The following is a 21195-nucleotide window of genomic DNA, read 5'->3' as shown; positions in this document are numbered from 1 at the left end:
GACATGGAGCGTAAGATACGTGAACGTGAAATTCCAACTTTAATCACTGGATGTCGCCATTAGTCCATGTCAATTAACTTTGTTATTATTATAATAGAAAACGTTCAAGAGTCAAGACAATGTATTAAATTTCCCATTTCTCTTACAGTGGTTTATTGATTCTGTTGGTTTTGGAATCGCAGACTAACTTACTGCGCGCGAGTCAATTTACTTTGAAACATTTAAGAGCTCGCGCTGATTATGAAATTGACCGTTACAAACCAAACCGCTCGCCTCACGGTGTAAGTTACTCGACGACTATAACTTACTCGTTCGCTTTACAATTCAAAAGACTTTCTCATTAAAAAAGAAGGTAAGACATTGTTTTAAACGACAATATTAGATGGCATTCGACGAATACGTCAACTTTTCTGTCCCTTGACACTTTTAAAGCATTTAAACGACATCTCAAATTTGTTGTGAGAAGAACCAACGTTAGTAGCAGTAACGTATATTTTTGAAAAACATATCTTCTAACACAAAATTTACTGCGAAACCTAACGTTAACCTGTTTAAACATTCAGTAGCGATAACGTTACTCCTCACACCTTCAAATATTTATTTATAGCCTATATTTACATCCTAAGTTTGGCTAAATCTCTTTTCAAACCACACCGAGTACGTTAAGTTATGTTTTGTATTTTATTACTATTATTGTTTCATTTATTTTATCTGAGACTCAGAAACGCTATTTTTTGTATCTCTTTTGTGTAAAGCAATATGGATGCAGGTGATGCAAGTCAAAGAATCACTCGGTCTGCAGAAGATGCACAGGTAAAGTTAACTGAATGCTAGCTACAACTTAAAAGTCACTGTCTTTACTGCCACAATTTATGGGATTTCAGTTTAAATTAAGGCAGGGGTCCTAAATGACGCACTATGCACTTATACACTATGTAACTTATATGCACTGTGTACCGTGTAGTGTATGAATGTTATAAGGTTGTGTCATTCAACATTGAAGTCTTTCTTCAGCAGCGCTGATTCCGGAAGTAAGCTATGTTTTCCCTATGTGTTTTCCATTCTTTTTTTTTTCCCATAGGGATTTTTAAAAAGTCTTAGGTAAAGAGTTATAAGCCATGAACCAAGCCAATCAGCTACGAGGTGAATCATAACATTACAAACTTTGATTTGAAGCAAAAACTTTTTGAAAATTGGAAAAATGACAAAGGCTCAAGAGTTGTGTTACTGAGGAAAGGAACTACAATCCCATGTAGCATTGCGTACAGCATAATCTAATAATTTTTGAAGAGATATAAAACAAATGTTGATTAATATATACATATATATAATTTTTTTTTGCAAATCAGTCATATATATATAAAGAGAGAGAGATTGATTAAATTACATACTATTACATACAGACTCACTAATTTAGTGTAGCCTAATTTTCTGTACAGCATCATGGGTAATGTAGTTTTTCACCATGAATTCTGCTGTTGAATTCAATTATTTAAAAAAAATAAGCTGAAACAACGCAGGCTGATTTGCTTAAACAGAAATCAAATCCGAAATCGAGTCCGAAATCAAAACTCTCTTGAGTAGGTACTTATTTTGAATAAGTAATTACTTCATAACTGCTTAAAAGTACGTTCTATATAGTGTGAATGTGTGCAGTATGAATATAATCTGGATGTACTATATTCGCCATTTTGTCATAATCATGCGCCAGTTGCATCACTTCAGCTCCATTCATAAATCGCCTCACGGGATAGTAAAGTGTCTATCGAATGCGCACTTAAGAATCTAGCCTAAAGTAGCAGGTCATCAGGTTTTGCCTTCTTTTTTATAAGTACTCTGAATTCGGACATACTTTTGTCACATACTGTTTTTCGCCTGCTATATTACTAGGGAAGTATGCGATTTCGGATGCAGCCCAAGTCTATTCAATATGTACACTTCAGGCAGACTCATAGACCACGATGCAACACAATTGTGACGTCACAGCAGATCACGCTTAATTTACCCCCACCCCACACAACTCTATTGTATGATATTGGAGTTGACATACATTCAACTTTGTAATACTTATTATAGCTACCTTAAGCTGACTGTTTCTTTTACACAATTATAGCTGTATTGTCCAGGGCATTCCATTTAAACACATTGCAAGGGTTCTGCCAGTAGAGGGCACTCATGCAACTTAAACAATGATGTACATCCGAGTGAACGAGTTGGAGGGAAGTTAGCACGGGAAGGGCATAAGAAATGGACTTAAATGCAGTGTAAACATTAATCGCACTATTTAGACTACAAAACAGCACAGAATAGTGCATAAGTACTCAAATTGGGATGCACCTACCACCTCTGGTCAAAGGGTTTCCCTTTAAAACTCATAGTGCACAGTCTCCTCTGAACAGCTTCAGTGTTATGTGGTGTCGAGTGACTGAGTAAGACAGTGGGTTCAGACATTGTGTGACTGTGATCTGGTCACGCATGTAGGTGGCAGGTGGAAAAAAGCGTAGGAATGACATTTTGTGCTTTGGAAAATCATATGTGTGTGGTCTAAACCTCACAGATTACTGTAGGTATTCATCACAAGATCACCATAAGGTCCTTCTTCGGCTTCTTGTAGCCTATATGTAACTATGTATATGGCAGGTAGAAATCAGGGATTCAAAAAAAAAAGTTTTTAAGGAGTAGTTCATTTAAAAAAAAAACTGATGATTTATGTTTATTTATTTATTTATGTTTTTTTTTTTTTTCTTAATAATCAAAACCTATTTCTACTCAGGCATCATCAGTAATTTGTAAAGATGAAAACACTGGAGGGGATCTCCCGGACTCTTCTACCAGTACACATCTGGGTGACTGTCTAAAAGATGAAAATGCTGAAAAGAAGTTTGACGCTGAGGCATCCTCAAGAAATCTTTTCAACAACACCAATGCAGCCCCTTTCAGTGAGGCGTTTCAAAGACATATTACCCATGTACAGTGTCCCCAAAATCTATTTAGACACTTTTGGAAACTCTTAAGTTACACTTTAAAATAAATGAATGCCATTGCATTATATTATAAAATATCAAACCAAATGGCAATTCCCAAACAACAATTTGAGGCCACTGTAGGTGATTTCTTAAACATTATTGTAAAATCAAAAGTCTGCAAATGTATCCTTCTGAAGTATCCTCATGTGACTTTTGTTTTATTATTCTAAAGTCTCCGTCAACCAGAGCGGCAGTGTCCAATTTATCCCCTGCCAGCAGAGATATGAATCCTTCACTTCATGGCCTAGGTCTCCCATAATGCAGTATGCTGTCCACCCCAGGAATGGCACCTACGTTGTGTCTGACAATAAGGGCCAAGGTAAGGATGTTGTCATTTATTTAATTCATTTGGATTATACTCTCATTTTGTTATAAAAAAACATATAGACAAAACCAAGCTTTATAATGGGAGTGAATGGTATCTTAGATTTTGAAGTCCAAAAAAGCGCATCCATCCATCCATCCATCCATCCATCCATCCATCCATCCATCCATCCATCCATCCATCCATCCATCCATCCATCCATCCATCCATTCATCCATCCATCCATCATAAAAGTAATCCATACAGCTCCAGTGGATTAATAAAGGGTCAGACGCACTCTGGCCAGAGGTCCCTCCTCCGAATATAGTTTATAAAGTTCTAAATATGGATATTTTTCTTACAAAAACGCTTCACTTCAAAACACATTTATTAACCCCCTGGAGCCGTATGCATTATTTTTATGATGGATGCGCTTTTTTGAGCTTCAAATGCTCAGGGTCTATTCTCTCCCATTATAAAGCTTGGGTAAGTCTTATGAGAACATGCTCTGGTCACTTTTGGCCCCAAAATAAATTTTGCATAGTGAGAATGATACCTTTTTTTTTGGACCACTAAGATTATTATTATTTGTCTTTGACATTATTTCCATGACAATTAAGTAACGAGAACGGTTTTGCAAAAAAATCTTAGTTTTCCTTAATTTTTTTTAAAAATATACACTAAAGTTCAGAAGTTTGGAGTTTGGAGTCATATTTTCTTTATGTTTTAGAAAGAAGCCTCTTCATAAGAAACATTTTATTGAAATAAAATAATGTTTTCTATTGTAATATATTTTAAAATGTAATTTATTTCTGTAATGGCAAAGCTGATAATTCAGCAGCCGTTCCTCCAGTCTTCAGTGTCACATGATCCTTCAAAAATCATTCTAATATGCTGATTTTTTATAACAATGTAAGTGTCGCCTTTGATCAATTTAATGCGACCTTGCTGAAATCCTTTCACAACATCTTAATGCCCCAACAATTTGAATGGGTTTGTAATTCTTTCTTTTTATTTTTGGGTGAAATGTGATCCGTATATGTTCCTGGTTTCATGCAGGTTTCAGGTTTCATGCAATTCACAGCCTTCCAAATAACTTTTGTGCATAAATTCATGTCAGCACTGCTTGAAAAGCAGCCTTACCAAAACAATATAACATGACATTGTACATAATACATCTTATTTCTGTTGAAACCATAATAGAAAACAAAACTGCCTTTGCTTCTTTAGTCTGCTTTGGTTCGGTTTACTGTCTGATGTGTGAATGACGACAGAGGGGGGTGGGGGAAGGAAGGGCTGGCTCCGCTAGCCACTGCGTTACTGACATCAGGAGGCCAATGATGTCATAGTGATGTCAATGGCCCTGCCAGTGACTGCACACTTAGCTTGTGGTTTGGGCATCATTGCATGCTGACAGCAGAGAGAGACAGACTAGCTTTCAGCTCACTATATATGGCTGTGACTGGAGATGAGACAGAATCAGGTACGTTGGCTGTTTCTTGTGGTTATTATGCGCGTTTAACAATACATTTAAAGATTGCATTTCAAATACCTGGTTGTTTTTCCTCTGGATTTGGTTGGGTAATTTTAAATTTGATTTGACAACGTTCAGAGAATATGAACAGACAATCAATATTTCAAATGCCCAAACAAAACTTTGAAGTTTTGTTAGAGAAACACAGAGATGGTACTAATAAAATGATGTATGATTTTCTTGGGCATCAAATCTGTTTTCTTATTATATTCTTGCTGTGTCATCTCTCCAGCATGCAACAGGCTAAAAAATAAAAATTTCACATAAGTGATTTTATTGCTCCCTGTTGAGTCCCTCTGTTACCCTCACTTGTTTCTTTCAGCACCTCTGTCGCTCTCGCTCTCTGAAACGCATGAATGCGCTGCCCACTCACAGTGCAGCTGACGTCATCTTGTTTCCTGGAATTGAACACCAGCAGGGAAATGTAAATGCTGAACAGAAAATAAGCTGTACATTGACGTCAGTTCAGAGTCATGCTGTGAACACAAGCAGCTCCTTTTGCGAGAGCAAGACTTCTAAATTAATAATGTTTTAGACTGAGGATCAGAGACTTAAAGATATGTTGCTTATTTTGCTGTGTGTAATTTTTTTAATTGTTCATAAGCTTTGTAAATGTATTTCATTAGTTTCAGTGAAGAGAGATAAAAAAGTAAGATCTTTCAATCATGCAAGTCTCCCATGTGACCTGCTGCTTGGTGTAATACGTGACTGTGTGACCACATAGTTTGTGGCTTCTGGTGGAAATTGATTCACTCTGCTTTCAAAAGAGCAGGATGGTTGCATGTTGCACGCTGCACACATATGTTGGAGCTTTTATTGGTGTGAAATCCAGTTTATAACCTCACCACAAGTAGATCTGTGTACAGTCTAACACTGTGACATACTCAGCGGCAACATGATGTGTTTGCTGATCTCTAGTGGGTGTTAATGCAATGCCTGTGAACCTTGCAGACATTTGATTCTGTTGATCCTCAGGCCTGTTTAGTAGCATGGTGATTTTCATGGACTTATGATATCAGACTAAAGAATGAACTCTGTCGTGGAAATTCTCAATACGAATACAACCTACTTAATCTGACTTCTTCACCACGGACAATTTAAACAACTCAGTTAAACAACTCTTCAGGTTGAACGGTGGCTACTGCAGTTGAATATTCCTATTGGCAGTTGTGGCACCCTGTGATGTAAGAGGGTACCAGCTAACCCCGCCCTTGCCTACAGAGAGATGTGTCTCAGGTGCACGCCACCCTCCACTGGGCTCTGCCCACTTTTCCAGCATTTTTCAAATATTGCCAGTGGGTGGAGTCAGGCTCTGACCAGTGGTTTAGTTACCCTTTAAAGTTATGCATATAAGAATATGGAGATGTGTTTGCATTCATTCTATCTATTTTAAATTTGAGACAAGTACCATGACAAATATATAATTTCAAATCAACCACTGTTTGTTTGCTGATGGAGATTAGTACTTGCAACTCTCAACCACAATGACGTCTAAATGTCACCACTGGTATGCTTGTAGAGTTTGTCTCGATAATATGCAGCTTCTAGCTGTCATAGACATAAAGTCATTCATCTCTGCTCGACATAATTGACATGTTTGTTGCAAACTGTCAGGGGTCCCATGCACTCATCCTGGAAAACCTTGGATTTTATAATTCATGTAAGAGGAAAATTACCTAGAATAAATTTCCTGAAAAGTAATTAGTTGTTTTTGTTGTAATGTTAACTCTACTAAACCATTCATTTTCAGATGTATTTATTGTTGTATTGCATGCACAGTGCTTTTGTATAAAAACAATAACTCCCTCATTATCTTGGTTATGAAGTGGGCCCAAAAAAGCTTTAGAACACTTATTTTTGTGAAATGTTTTGTTTGAAATCTTGCATTAAAATTATAGTATATTGTTTAATATTTTGCCTTATATGCATGTGTTCATAGCGTGCCGTTAGTGTCCAAATACTCTCTGAGACCGGAATACTGATACTCTCTGAGACTCTATATAACCGGAATAGCAGTAATGCCCAGCACAGTCATAACAATAACCACAACAATGTACTGTTATTGCTTAAATATTGCTGGTGCAGGGCTAAACGATAAAGATTACCTGGGACCAATGTGAGAGAGATTTGGGTAATTTGTTGTAAATAGTTTTATTCATTTGTAAAGAAAACATACAATTTATTGATAATTATAAATTAAAAAATGAAATGGTATTTTTGTGGCCAACAAAAATATTAGCAGGGTCAATAAGTAATAAAAGTCTTTGATAAGAACTGTTCCTCTGTAAACGGATGTGTTTGTGTGTTTGCAGCCACCCCTGGAGGTATGTCTGCATATCAGATTTCCTCTCCCGCATCTGGCCTTTCCCAGGTGAATGACAGCTCATCCGGGTCTCTTCCCAGCCCTCAGCAGATGGCTGAGAACGCGTCACGCAAGAGGGAACACCGACTGATGAAAAACAGGTAATGCCCAGGCATCCTTCCTCATTCCAGGATTACCGCTGTATTCTGTAGCCTAAGAGCATGAAATCATTATATCAGCCTATTCTTTTTGCATGATATTATAAGCAGCTTGTCTGTCTTGGTGTGTTGGTTGGTCTTTCCATCAGCTCTTCCCGCATCTGAGGCCTCACAAGTTCTTCTGTTGCATCCATTGGCCTGCTTTCAGCTCATCATTTGAAAATGATGTCTCAGTGTGTGGAGCATGTGCTAAAAGCTTGTTTCATGGCAATGCTTAGAATAGAAAAACTCGGCTTGTGGAATCATTTGCATTGCACGTGAACATACAAGTACTCACAACTCAAGCTTTCCCGGTTTGGACTTAATTTGCGTTTCCATGCTTGCCACGATGATATTCTGCATTTCTGACTTGCATGAAGTGGGACCTGTAAACAAAATGTAAGATTTACTGGATTCATGCTCACAGAGCCTCTCTGTTGTTGCTTCCAGGGAAGCTGCCCGGGAATGCCGGCGGAAGAAGAAAGAATATGTCAAATGTCTCGAGAACCGAGTTGCCGTGCTCGAAAAACAAAACAAGATGCTCATTGAAGAACTCAAGGCTCTTAAAGACCTATACTGTCACAAAGCCGAATAACAGTCCATTGCAAGCCGAACACTAAAGACTATATCGTTTACAGAGCTGCCACAAATTGGCAAACAAGCTTTTAATGCGATGTTTAGCCACCGCTCGTAATATTCGATAAGATGACAGCTGCATGGTTGTGTTGTCCCGCGTGCGAAAGATGGTGACGTGTGCATGTGTGTTTGCTGGAGGCCAGAGGCTCCAGAGCCAGTCAATGTGGTGTGTTGCCCGTGTTGCTTGTGCTTTTTGCAGGACGGCGGCCAAAGAGTACAGACGCAGGCAGAAGAACTATGTGCGGAGCTTAGAGACACGCATCGCCATGCTGGAGAACCAGAAACAGAAAATCATAGAAGAGCTGGACAGTCTCAAGCAATTGTACTCTGGGAAGTCCCATTCATTTTAGTGGCACACTGCTGCTATCTGTTTGATTCGGTTCATGTTATACTGGATTATATTGTTGTCATATGTGTGTTTTATATCTTTTGTGAAAATTGAACAGTAGACCTGCTCTGCCTATGCTCATTAGGCTTTTAAAAAAAAAGTTTATATTGACAATTGGATTATATATTTCAAATGTTTCAAGGTTGAAAACTCTACTTTTAGATACATTTTTTAAATTTTAAAGGACCGCTTATACGAGTCATTCACAAATACACCAGCTCCAAAATGAATATAGCTATTGTATATACTTGCTGTAATAAATGTTTTCTGAACACATATAAATGTTACTTAGAGATGATCTGATGACTTTTTGTGTTTATTGCTGTTTATGGCATTTGAATAAAGTTCAGTCACTTTTAAAACAATGCAACTAAATAAACCAAATAGTTAAAACGGTGAAAGATTGTTTGTAACAAATATATTCTTGAATACTTCTTGGTAAGTGGCGCAGTCCTTCAGAGTTTCCATAGAGACTATCAGCAGTTTTGTCTGTTTTTCTGTCTGAAATATTTATAGTACATTAGCTTTTGTTTAAATAAATATATTGAGTTCTCAATTTGATTAATTTGTCTGTTGTTGCTTTTTTATGTTGAGAGATATTTTTGTGTTTGTAAATGTTTCACAGTAGCCTACTACCATGATTTATCCCTGTAACAATTTTTTCCCCCAATACTGAATTACTTTTAAATGCTCAAGAGTATTTCCTGCCTGAATTCACATAACTACTGCTCACGGTCTCATTAGAATTGGAGAAGTAAGACTGATTACTACTGCTTGGTTCAACTGCTATTGGCCAAAACATTGCTGAGTTCAACACCGCATTCTAACACTACTTTTACTATTTGTGCTATAAAAAGAAATAGGGGGAAATAGGAAGAGTAGTATGCGGTTCTGAATTCAGTATGCAGCAACTGGCCCCTTGTGGAGACACTCCCACTGACTGGCTGTCACAGTCCTATGGTCACAGTCGTTTCCTACTCTACCGCGCATGCGCAGTATTGCCAGCGGGGCGGCTCAACAACGGTCCCACTCCCTCAAGTACGAATCAAAACAGTCGCTTTTACATTAGGGTCTGGGGACTCAACTCGCTGTTTACTATACATTTATAACAGCCAGCCTCACATCATCGAGGAGGTTGAGACACAAGGAAAGAGAAACCAGACTAAACCAAAAACTATTAACGTTAACTCCAACTACTACTACACGAGGTAAGCTATTCAGGCTATTTTCATTTAACGTTAGCTACTTTAAATCGAGATCCTCACGCCACGGTACAGTATTGAAGTGAACGTAATTATTTCCGTAGCAACATGAGTATTACATAATAGATGATGACGTCAGTGCAACATAAATGTGTCTCTAGCTGATCCATATCTATACCGTATGTGTCAAATGCAAAAGCAAAACGGCTTTAATAGTAACTTGCATGAATTATTTAGTTTAATATTGATAGATCAGTAACTTAGCGCAGTAACCTTTTTTATTTTTGTTTTATTATCTGACACCTTTTATTTATTCATGCTCTAATTTTATTGTGAATATGTTTCTGCATAACTGTTTGGCACTTTATTTATTTTTAATTAACTTTATTTTAGTTTTTGTTATTTTAGTACATCGAGTTAATAAAGCTTTAGCTGATTAAGTAGGCTACATCACTTAATGAAAATCAGCAAATAGCTGAAATAAAATACGTTTATATATATATATATATACATATATATATATTATTTCAGTTAGCGTTTATTTTATTTCAAGTAAAAATTTTTTTTATGTTTTTGGTTTCAGTTTTAGTTTCAGTTAACTATAATAACCCTGACACATACCAGTTATTTTTTTACATGCCCAAAGCTATTTGTGAGAAGTGCCTTGGAGTTCATTTATGCTACATACCATGGTATAATATTAACCATTTAGTATAAGAAAACATTATAGTATATTGCCATCTGGTACCCTAGTTTACTGTAAAGATAAATCACTTGATGAACATCTATTAAAAGTCTTCGAAATCTATGATCTGTGGCGAGATCTGACATGAGATGACTGACTTTTCTGAAATTAAGTAAAATTTTCCATTCAAGAGCCTCAATGTTCCTCTCGCAGACACAGTGACTCCTCACACACCTCCTCTCATGCTTAAGGTTTCTGTTTAAATGACCATAGCCTACAGTTCACTCTGCTCAACTCCACATACACACACACACACACACACACACACACACACACACACACACACACACACACACACACACACACACACACACACACACACACACACACACACACACACACACACACACACACCTGATTCTGAACTATATTCACATTGTCATTCTTTAGCTACAGAACCAGTTGGATTCCAACAGAATGTGTTCTGACAAGTCAGACCATTCAAACAAACAAATAAGTAGCGTGGGAAACTAAAACTTTGCTTATTATAACTCGAGCTATATTGGCCAGTGTTTCCGTTTCATTATCCAACCCCTGTACATGTCGAGGTGCTAAAAACTAGCCTTAAAAAAATTAAGTTGGCCTAAATGATTTATGACCCTATCATACATTTTGCTGTTTGGCCTATTTAAGTAGTGATCGTAGAGGCCACATTATGTTATTGAGCACGAAGGGAAATACAGACGCCATTGGATTGTTCCTAATATGACTATTTACCAGTTTTGTGGCTTAAAGATCCTCTTTTATCACAAATGCTTTCAGTTCCCATGGCACAATCATCAAGTCAAATGGCAACTCAGTGTGTGTCCAAGGTGGAGCTGACGGTCTCCTGTGAAAACCTGCTGGACATGGATGTGGGGTCCAAATCCGACCCGCTGTGTGTCCTGCTCAATGCATCTGGAAACCAGTGGTTTGAAGTCAGTCGACGTGTTGTGCAAATTGTTCAAATGTCTATGTGAAAATGAATATTTAAAAATAGAAAGTGTTTTTGTTTCGTAGGTCAATAGAACTGAGAGGGTTAAGAACTGCCTGAACCCAAAATTTGCCAAGAAGTTTGTCGTTGATTACTACTTTGAGATCGTTCAGAAACTCAGATTTGCAGTTTATGATATTGACAATAAAACCGCCGATTTAAGTGATGACGACTTCCTGGGCGAGTTTGAGTGCTCACTGGGTCAGGTAAGACAGTTGAGTATTTAACAAAGCATCCATGTTTTAGTTGTTTTTAACATTATTAACCCTTTTTTTTTACACATCTGTACAGATTGTTTCCAGTTGCAAGCTGACGAGACCTTTGGTGCTGAAGAACAAAAAACCTGCAGGAAAGGGAACAATTACGGTGAATTTCCATGAAATTTAACATCGTTTTCACATCAACTGAAAGTTCACTTGAATATGTAAGGTTATTGCATGTGATAGATATAATTGGTGATAGACATACATAAACTATCATTAAAAAGTATGCAGGGTTGGTAAGATTGGTTGGTAAGTCTCTTCTGCTCACCAAGGCTGCATTTATTTGATCAAAGATACAGTAAAAACAGTAATATTGTGAAATGTTATTACAATTTAAAACTATGTTTTCTATTTTAATATATTTTAAAAATGTAGTGTATTCCTGTGATGCAAAGCTGAATTTTCAGCATCATTACTCCAGTCTCACATGATCCTTTACACATCATTAATATGCTGATTTTTCTGCTCAAGAAGCATTTGAAATGTTAATGTTAAAACCATGATACAGTTTTTCAGGATTCTTTGATGAATAAGAAATCAAGCTTAGCGTTAAATCTGGCACAGAGCTAAACTAAGAACAGAACCATACCGCCAGTCCAAACTGTTTGTCACTATTGATTAATTTAATGCTTACTTGATGAACAAAAGTATTAATTAAAAAAAAATTGTGCTGACCTTTTGAATGGTACTGTATGTATTTGTCCATATGATCACCATTGCCGTGTTGTAACAACAAATATTTGATCACATAGATCAGTGCAGAGGAAATCAAGGACAACAGAGTTGTGAATTTTGAGGTGGAGGCCAGAAAATTAGACAAAAAGGTAAGACGCGAGTTTGTGGATTCGCTTTGCTTTTCGCATTCGATGTCTAAATGTGGAATTTGTTGCAGGATTTCCTTGGAAAATCAGACCCGTACCTGGAATTTTACAGGCAGACGGAAACGGGCTGGCAGCTTGCTCACAGAACTGAGGTGCATTGTGTGTTGTGTGTTTGTATGTAGATGTACACAAACTTACAGGGGTCCTATTATGCTTTTTTAGTGTGTAATGTTGCTTGAGCATGAAAAATGTCTGCATAGTTACACAGCACAAATTCATTCAGAAGGGAGTTATTCTCTATATTAGTACAGTACACACTGTTTCCGAACTCCCTGAAACGCCTTGAGTTGATAGTTGTCTTGACACGTTGCAAAATATTTCTCATTTAAATAATTTTTTCCAAGGCATACTCGAATGTATACCTGTATAGAGACAGGAACTAAAGAGGATTGCGTTTCCCATACAACAACGTAACTCGCTGCTTAACTACCATAGTGCAATTCATCGTTAAAGAAATAAACTAGCTAGTCATGACTATTTCCTGAAACCGTATTGTCGCAAATTTGTCGTTCAACCACATTGGATAATGATGTCACGCACGTGGTGAATTAATAACTTCTTTTAATAAATCAGTTTGAGATATTTTTTTTTGCTAAATTACAGTGATCTAAGGACTAATTCTCATTTTTCTCCGTTATTTTGGTTTATTTCCAGATTCTTACGTACTAGAGCACGTACACACATGCACACTCTTAAAAAACGGTGCTTTAAATCTCTTGACAGACTAAAAGACATAAATAAAAATGTATGTATTCGAAATGAAATATATAGATTGTACTGAATGTCTGCTTGCTTGTTTTGTTCAAGATAAGGATTTAAGTCCATGGTTTCTGGAAACACTGACTCGTTGAACTATGCTGATTGTGACACAACTGGCAACCATAGTTGGCTAATGATGCTTTGTGGAAACACACCCCAGAGCGTTACTGACAGACTGGGAAGAGAGGTGCTGCAACAATGTCAAATATGTGAAAAAGAATGTGTTTTTGAACATTCAAGGATGATAACCTATTCTAGTAGACCATAAAAACAAATACGACTTTGAAAGAGGCATAATAGGACCCCTTTAAAGTCTCTGAATGGTTGTTGTTAATGTTTATTGTAAATGAAATGTGTTAATGATTCTCTTTCATACCAGGTGGTGAAGTATAACTTGAATCCTTGCTGGAGGCCTTTTAAAATCCCTCTACGGTCTCTTTGTGCAGGGGACATGGAGAAACCAATCAAGGTAGAGTCTGTGTTTATTGGTCCTTATGAAAAGTGTTTTATAATGTTAAAAAGGCTCCCTGTTGCTAACATGAGTGTCATATGAAATGCTGGCCTCTTAGATTAACATTCTGTAATTGTTCTGGCTTAATTGTACAGGCTATACAACTCTGGCTTTGCTTTGGCTTGTCAGACAGAGGGTTTTTTGGTGGCTTACAATCAGTGTTCATGACTTTTTGATTTTTCTTGCAAAAGCATCTTAATGGGAAACTCACTGTCAGGATACAAGAAGGTATTTTTCATCAGAATGTCTGATTCATAAATGTGTGTGTCGCTGAATAGCTGCTGTGTGTCTTTCATAGATCAGTAGAAGGGAGCTATTCTGTCAAACTGTTGTTTCCTGAATGAGGTTATTTCATGCGAACTCTTTAACTACTAAGGTCATTCTCAGGAGACAATGACATTTGTATAGGAAAATTTGAAATCCTAAAATCCTTCAATTTTCATTTGAAAGGTTAATGGTAAACTTAAAGAAATAAAACCAATGAAAGCCATGGTAATTGTGACTTTAATCTCACCATTTTTACTTTTTTATAGTCAGAATTGCAAGATATAAACTCACAATTATGTTTTTTCTTGCAATTTAAAAAAAAAAAAAAAAGTCTGAATTGCGGGGGAAACCGTGCAGTTATGAGAAAAAAGTCAGAATTACCTTTTTTTGTTTTTTTTATTCCCTGGTGGAAACAAGCTTCCATAATACCCAAATGGTTCAAAGCAGATGAAATATGAATAAAGGTGAATTAATAGGACTGAAGTGAAGTGAAGGTATGGCAACCCATACTCGTAATTTGTCCTCTGCGTTTAACCCATAACAAGTTAGTGTACACACATTAGGAGCAGTGAGTATTGAACACACACGCACTGCAAACCGTGGACACACAGTATTTAGAATCGAACCCGCAACCTTCTTCGAGTTACGACTCTCTAACCATTAGGCCACAACTGCCCCAAAGATAAAATAATGGACAGAGAGTGGAGGGACAAAGACTGTTTTTCTAGATATGTATAAGGCATTTAAAAAAAGTACAAGCATTTTTAAACAGTAAAAGCATTTTTGTATAATTTTGGTCAAATTAATTAATTTAATATAACTAATTCAAATGTAATGGTGATGAATGGGATATGCAAATTTGCTGAGAGAAAAAACAAATTAATTAAATAGAATCTATATATAAAATTATATTATTAAAATAATACTAATAATTTGAAAAAATAAGTTGTGTATAACTAATTATACTTATTTAAATATTTGCATTACACAATAAACAGTCACTGTAAATTCAAATTCAAATGATATAACTGCGTTCACGAGACTGTTAATTACTGTATTTCAGTAGTAAGTCATGGAGTACAAATGACGCAATTTCCTCAGAAAGACTCGCTGTTCTAGAAAAAGATTCAGAGAAAACACTGCTGCTAGAATGTTCTTTTAGTCCTTTTATAGTCCTTAGTCTTAAAAACCTGGAACTTTTTTCTAATCTTATGTAGACAACAGTGGAGATGGCAGGTTGCCCATCTAGAACATCTTTCATACATTTATTCACTTGCCCTGTTTACACCTGGTATTAGTTTTGGTCGATCAGATCACAAGTGGACGAGGCGGAGATATCGACTTCAAACCAAATTTGGGTCTTCGGCCGACAAAGTTGCAATCCTGTCGGGCTATCGCGTTACCCATAATGTTTACGCGTCAGGTCAGTCGGCGGAGAGTAGGTGGTATTTAGTGGCTGTTCGAACGCATTTGACCACATGACCGTTTTCACTACGAAAGCAATCCGGTCGAATACGTTTTCGACTACAGTGGTTGAAAGTGGACAAGCTCAAAATGTTTTAAACCCCATCTACACCTGTATTTAGCGTCGTCTACTTGTGATCAGATTGACCAAAACACATCTTATTAGCAGGTTTAAACAGGGTCTTCGAGCTAACCTGTTTGACGTGCTGTTTTGTTGGTGTCTAACTAGTTTTTGAATGAAGACGAGAGTGACCCATAGATCTGTGCTTATCTATGGTTCTTCATTTAGTGGGCTTTTTTGCATGACCTCTCTCAATTCCCTTCTCTTCAATTCTCCTATATCATTCACCTAAGATCACTTCATGCTGTATTTTTCAACCCCCTTTTTAGGTTGAATGTTACGATTATGACAACGATGGATCTCATGATTTGATTGGGATTTTTGAGACCACTATGAAGCGTCTTCAAGGGGCCTCCCGCAGCTCTCCGGTGGGATTATCCTCAACACACTTTCGATTTCAGTACCCGATGAATGTGTGAAGGTTTCTGAGCTAAAGCAGATGATTTGTCTCCTCCAGGCCGAGTTTGACTGTATAAACAGTAAGAAGAAACAGAAGAAGAAAAATTATAAGAATTCTGGAGTTGTGAGTGTGAAAGTTTGTCAGGTACGGTGACATATAAGCATACTCGTCTGATTTCATTTTAAACATTCCTCACGTTACATTATGCAAAACGCTTCTGGACATGGTTGTTTGCTGTCTCAGATTACCAAGGAATACACCTTTCTAGACTACATCATGGGAGGCTGCCAGATCAATTTCACTGTAAGTTTTACATTCAACTTCAATTCTACAGAAAGTCTAACTTTAGCAATTGACATCAATACAAATATATTATAAAAACAGCAATAATACTAATTAATAAATAAAATAAAAGTTATATTTAGAATATAAATAATACATTTATTTATGTATTATTTCATTACTTTATTTATTATACATGCATTCATGTTTGCGTAGAATTGTATTTGCTGACAAACCATATATTTTGTTTCCTCGAATTAAATTCCTTCATGTTGGAGCAATTTTTTTAATGTTTTAAAACCATATACCGGTAAATGTATTATGTATTATAAAAACAACATTAATAACACTAAATGACTAAAATAAAATACATTTTACACTTATTTTATTTATGATATATATAAAAAGACAAACATTTGCATAGAATTATATTTGCATGTTTTATGTCTCTATGAATTACATTCCTTCATGTTGGAGCTATATATATATATATATATAAACTACACAAAATAATACACATAAAAATACACATAAATAAATATTATGTGGTTCACATCTTCCATCTCCTCCAGGTGGGCGTGGACTTCACAGGGTCAAATGGTGACCCCAGGTTCCCTGATTCTTTACATCACATCAGTCCTCAAGGTGTGAATGAATATCTCTCAGCCATCTGGTCAGTTGGCCTTGTGGTCCAGGACTATGACAGGTACAAGGGCGCCAGTTACATTTTTTTATTCATCATACATTAAAATGAAAATAAAAAAAACAACAACATATGCCTCATGCTTTTTTTCATATCCTATAGTGACAAAATGTTTCCTGCTTTTGGATTTGGCGCCCAGATTCCTCCTACATGGCAGGTAAATGAAAGTACATCTGCTGTTCTTACTGTAAAAAACTCCCAGAAGCCTCAGTTTGGTATTGTTTTTTTTCCCTAGGTGTCGCACGAGTTTCCTCTCAACTTCAATCCTGCAAATCCATTCTGTGCAGGTATGTTACAGTAACAATATCAGTTTTCCACCTACCAAGAAAGTGATTCACATAAGAAATGGTGTGTGTAATTTGTCCCCGTAGGTGTGGAGGGAGTGGTGGAGGCCTACAGGATGTGCCTTCCTCAGGTCAAACTTTACGGCCCTACGAACTTTGCTCCTATTATTAACCACGTGGCTCGTTTCGCACAGCAGGCTTTACAGCAGAAGACGGCGTCGGTGAGCTTCAACCCAAACTCAAACATGTGATCCACTGGTTCTCTGATGTCTCTCTGACTCCGCCCCCTGTCTGTTTCAGCAATACTACGTCCTGCTGATCATCACGGATGGAGTGATCACAGACATGGATCAGACGCGTGGGGCCATAGTCGCCGCCTCACGCTTGCCCATGTCGATCATCATCGTGGGCGTAGGCAAAGCCAACTTCGATGACATGGAGATTCTGGACGGAGATGACGGACACCTGAAGTCTATCACAGGAGAACCGGCTGTGCGTGACATCGTGCAGTTTGTGCCCTTCAGAAATTTCCAGAACGTGAGTGGAAAACTGGTTTGAGGAGTTTTGTACACAAACTATTTTGGGCTGGCATTTGCTTTCGCTTTTTTTCTTTTGGGGTCAAACTCATGCAGCTTTTGGTGTTTTCTGAGGTATTCTTTTTCAGATCTACACTACCGTTCAAAGGTTTGGGGTCAGTAAAATGCTCTCATGCTCACCAAGCCTGCATTTATTTGATAAAAATTCAGTAAAACAGTATTATTGTGAAATATTATTGCAATATAAAATAACTGTTTTCTATTTGATTATATTTTAAAATGTAATTGATTCCTGTGATGCAATGCTGATTTTTCAGCATCATTACTTTAGTCTTCAGGGTCACATGATCCTTCAGAAATCATTCTAATTTTCTAATTTTTCTGCTCAAGAAAATATTATTTAGAATTTCTGAAACGGTTGTGTTTTTTTGTAACATAAATGTCTTTTGGCTACTTTTGATTAATTTTATGCATCCGTGCTGAATAAATGTGTTCATTTTTTTTTTTTTATCTTACTGGCTCCAAACTCTTTTTTATTTTGAACGGTAGTGTACATTATTGTGTTTTTGGCTGCATAGGACTTTTAAAAATTTTGAAGAAAAAAATTAAGAACTAATTGGAGTATTATTTCATCTTTAGCAGTGATACTCATTCATTTTCATATGATATAGACAGATAAATGTTTATTTCCAACATTTTATTTGCATATTCATGGTGGCCATAATTAAGGACGGGAATCACAAGGAATATATCAATTCAGGTTCTAGATCAAATCCTTGATTCAACAATCAATGATGGGTTCTTAATGATTCATGTTTGGGGAAAAATTGCAATTCAATTGCCAAGTGATTCGATAATTTCAACTAAATAAATATGAAATAGTTCTTGCAAAAGGTATGTATTTTAGAAGTAGTATAAATGCATTGTATATTTAATAACAGCAGAAACAAACAAAAGATGTGGTAACATTTCATTTATTCATTTATTTTTTTATTAAATACTACTGTATCATTTATCTAAAAGATATGAACAAGCAATCAGAACAAGCTAAAGTGTTGCACTGCATGTCTTTGATTCATTTGTCTCATAAAAGTCATCAGTTCAGGAATTAGACTGCATTCATTGGATAATGCGTGAGCGAAGACCATTAATGGAACCAACCGTCTTTCATAATTCTTTATGCCAGTAGACACTGAGCAGAGCAGAACACAACACAAACACTTATGGCATGTAATGGCTTGTAGCGTCTCACCTGTACCTTTGTGTCCATTTCATTTCAGGCCTCAAGGGAAATGCTTGCCCAATCTGTACTTGCAGAATTACCGCAACAAGTCGCATCCTACTTCAGCTATATAAACCTGCCGCCTCCCCACGAGCCAAAAAACTCATAGACATGTAGGGCTCTCTTCTTTATCTGCACCTGTCTGTCTGAATGTTTTTAATGCACACTAGCACTCCTCGAAGCATTCGGCTGTCAGGATGTTGTTTTTTTCTCAAACTCGTCTGTGTTATTGAAAGTAGCCATCATTATTGCAGGATTAGTGGTCATGGATGCCATATTTGCCCTAAAACGGCATCACAAACTGAGGCAAAGGAAGGAATGATAATGAAATGCAAGACATGAGGGTTTTCTAAAGCATTTTGAATTAATGCGGCATTTATGTCGTATCACAATTATCAAACTGTTTGTACTGCGAAGACCATTAACTGAACCAATCGTCTTTCCGCCATTCCGCAGCATAAAGTTTACGTTGTCTGCCCTGTCTTGTAACCATCTCAAACCATACTCTGCTGCTCATAGAGGAAAACACGATGACTAATGTTTTCTCCTCTCTCTCTCTCTGTAGTCTCCTAAAGAGGAGCTCGCTAAGTGTGTTCTGGCAGAGGTTCCTGGTCAGGTCGTCACCTTTTTTAACATGATGAAGCTTCTACCTCCGAACTTAAACACTCCAGCGGACGCTCCAAATGTGCCGACACAAAACTGAAGGTCCTGTTGCCAACAACTAAACATCATCATCACCATAATGTTAATCTAACTTTAGGCTTTCTTGAAGAGATTTACCACTTTTTTTCTTTTTTTTTAACAAAATCATTGTATATTTATTTACATGTTTTAATGTGCCAAATTATCTTGAAATTGTCTATTATTTTTGTTTGCAAATGTAAGTACCTTAAATACTGGAAAACCCCCGGAAAATAGTTGTATGGACAATCTTGTTAGTGTTGTTGGTGGGATAACCAAATTCAGTGGAGGCACGCAGGCATTTTAAAGTTTATTTCTAGTGTCATTCCTGCTAACTCCTTACAAAATAGTTTACAGTCAGCATTATTATGTCTTTATATTTTCATGTCATTATCATATACTTTTCTTCATATTTTTTTATATCTGTATATTATCATTTTTAATGAGTGCCTCGCAAAGCTATTTTGCCATATCTTATGCATAATGTCATATTGATCATGCCAATGTGCCTGATAATTTAAGTTGCAGTGCCTATACAATAAAATTATTTTGTTTAATGGAGAACATATGGCAGCTTACATGCCAAGTTTGACTGTTGACCAGAATGCACCTAAAGACTGAGTAACAGTGCTCAAATCTCAATCTGCATGAACAGATAAAAGTCATAGAAATACTGACATCTGGATGGATCAATGGTCCTGTCATGTGCCTGAATACATAAGTATAATAAAAATAAATATAGCTGGGAGCAGCAATTATTGGCGTTCAAGAGCCTTAAGACCATCTATGCTGTTAGGATCTAGGCCAACCAGAAATGTAGAGCTGACAGCCTGATGTCATAAAATATCCATGATGGAGAATATGTTAAAACGTACCGCATACAAAAAAGAATGAAAGGCTTGAACAATAATACTTAACACACTCTAAGCTTGCTTGGACACACACATGCACACATTTTGTTGTACATATAGATAGTTGAAATAAATGATAGGTAATTAAAGGCGTATTATGAATGCAAAAGCACCTGTGAAAAGACTATTAATAAGTAGAATTACCAGCAGATGGCAGCAGAGGAGCAATCACTGACCCACTTTAAACACTTCTGTTGGCTCACTTTCATTTGAAAATTTCTGGTGTTTATTACAAACACATTTTTCATGTTAACTCTTAAACGTGTTTAAGAGTTAATCACAATGTTTGTAGCCTACCAGTCCATTGTGCGCAATTAGTGCTGAGAGAAATATATTAGATAATCCTAATTGTATTTTAAATAAAGCAATTTTTTCATCAGATATCTTTGTGTTGGCATTGTATAGGCCATCTTTATAGTGTACATGTAAACTGTCAACTCAGCGCTGTAGAAGTGTCATGTGTCTTGCATCTGTGGGTCTGTAGCATGCCTTGTTCCACATACAGTAAATAAAACTCTGAAAAGAACCATTATTGTGTTTTTT

General features: G+C 36.7%; 2 protein-coding genes across 8 annotated transcripts; both read left to right on the top strand.

Moving 5' to 3' along the window:
- The first annotated feature begins 10 nt into the window (after window positions 1-10).
- On the top strand, window positions 11-8949 carry cremb (cAMP responsive element modulator b). 6 transcript variants are annotated; one of them, XM_079602316.1, is made up of 6 exons: window positions 11-352; window positions 756-813; window positions 2774-2939; window positions 3199-3345; window positions 7177-7327; window positions 7814-8947. In XM_079602316.1, exons 2-6 carry the CDS (start codon window positions 760-762, stop codon window positions 7956-7958), a joined length of 663 nt encoding a protein of 220 aa, XP_079458442.1. In that variant the 5' UTR covers window positions 11-352; window positions 756-759; the 3' UTR covers window positions 7959-8947. The 6 variants fall into 6 exon arrangements, with proteins under 6 accessions (XP_079458442.1, XP_079458441.1, XP_079458443.1 ...); XM_079602315.1 differs by having other exon boundaries at window positions 67-352; window positions 8199-8949; XM_079602317.1 differs by having other exon boundaries at window positions 213-352; window positions 2774-2846; window positions 8199-8947.
- A 419-nt stretch (window positions 8950-9368) lies between these two features.
- On the top strand, window positions 9369-21176 carry cpne3 (copine III). Of its 2 annotated transcripts, XM_079601083.1 has the most exons (17): window positions 9369-9595; window positions 11097-11251; window positions 11334-11513; window positions 11599-11673; window positions 12323-12394; window positions 12463-12543; window positions 13590-13679; window positions 15843-15941; window positions 16031-16117; window positions 16217-16276; window positions 16828-16961; window positions 17061-17115; window positions 17194-17245; window positions 17330-17463; window positions 17543-17779; window positions 19059-19173; window positions 19626-21176. In XM_079601083.1, the coding sequence occupies exons 2-16, from the start codon at window positions 11102-11104 to the stop codon at window positions 19167-19169; spliced, it is 1617 nt and encodes a 538-aa protein (XP_079457209.1). In that variant the 5' UTR covers window positions 9369-9595; window positions 11097-11101; the 3' UTR covers window positions 19170-19173; window positions 19626-21176. The 2 variants fall into 2 exon arrangements, with proteins under 2 accessions (XP_079457209.1, XP_079457208.1); XM_079601082.1 differs by lacking the exon at window positions 19059-19173.
- The last annotated feature ends 19 nt before the right edge of the window (window positions 21177-21195 follow it).

Source organism: Phoxinus phoxinus (assembly GCF_949152265.1).
Source record: "Phoxinus phoxinus genome assembly, chromosome: 24".
Taxonomy (NCBI): domain Eukaryota; kingdom Metazoa; phylum Chordata; class Actinopteri; order Cypriniformes; family Leuciscidae; genus Phoxinus; species Phoxinus phoxinus.
The sequence above is the reverse complement of the archived record's forward strand: the minus strand, read 5'-3'. Positions and strand labels throughout refer to the sequence as shown.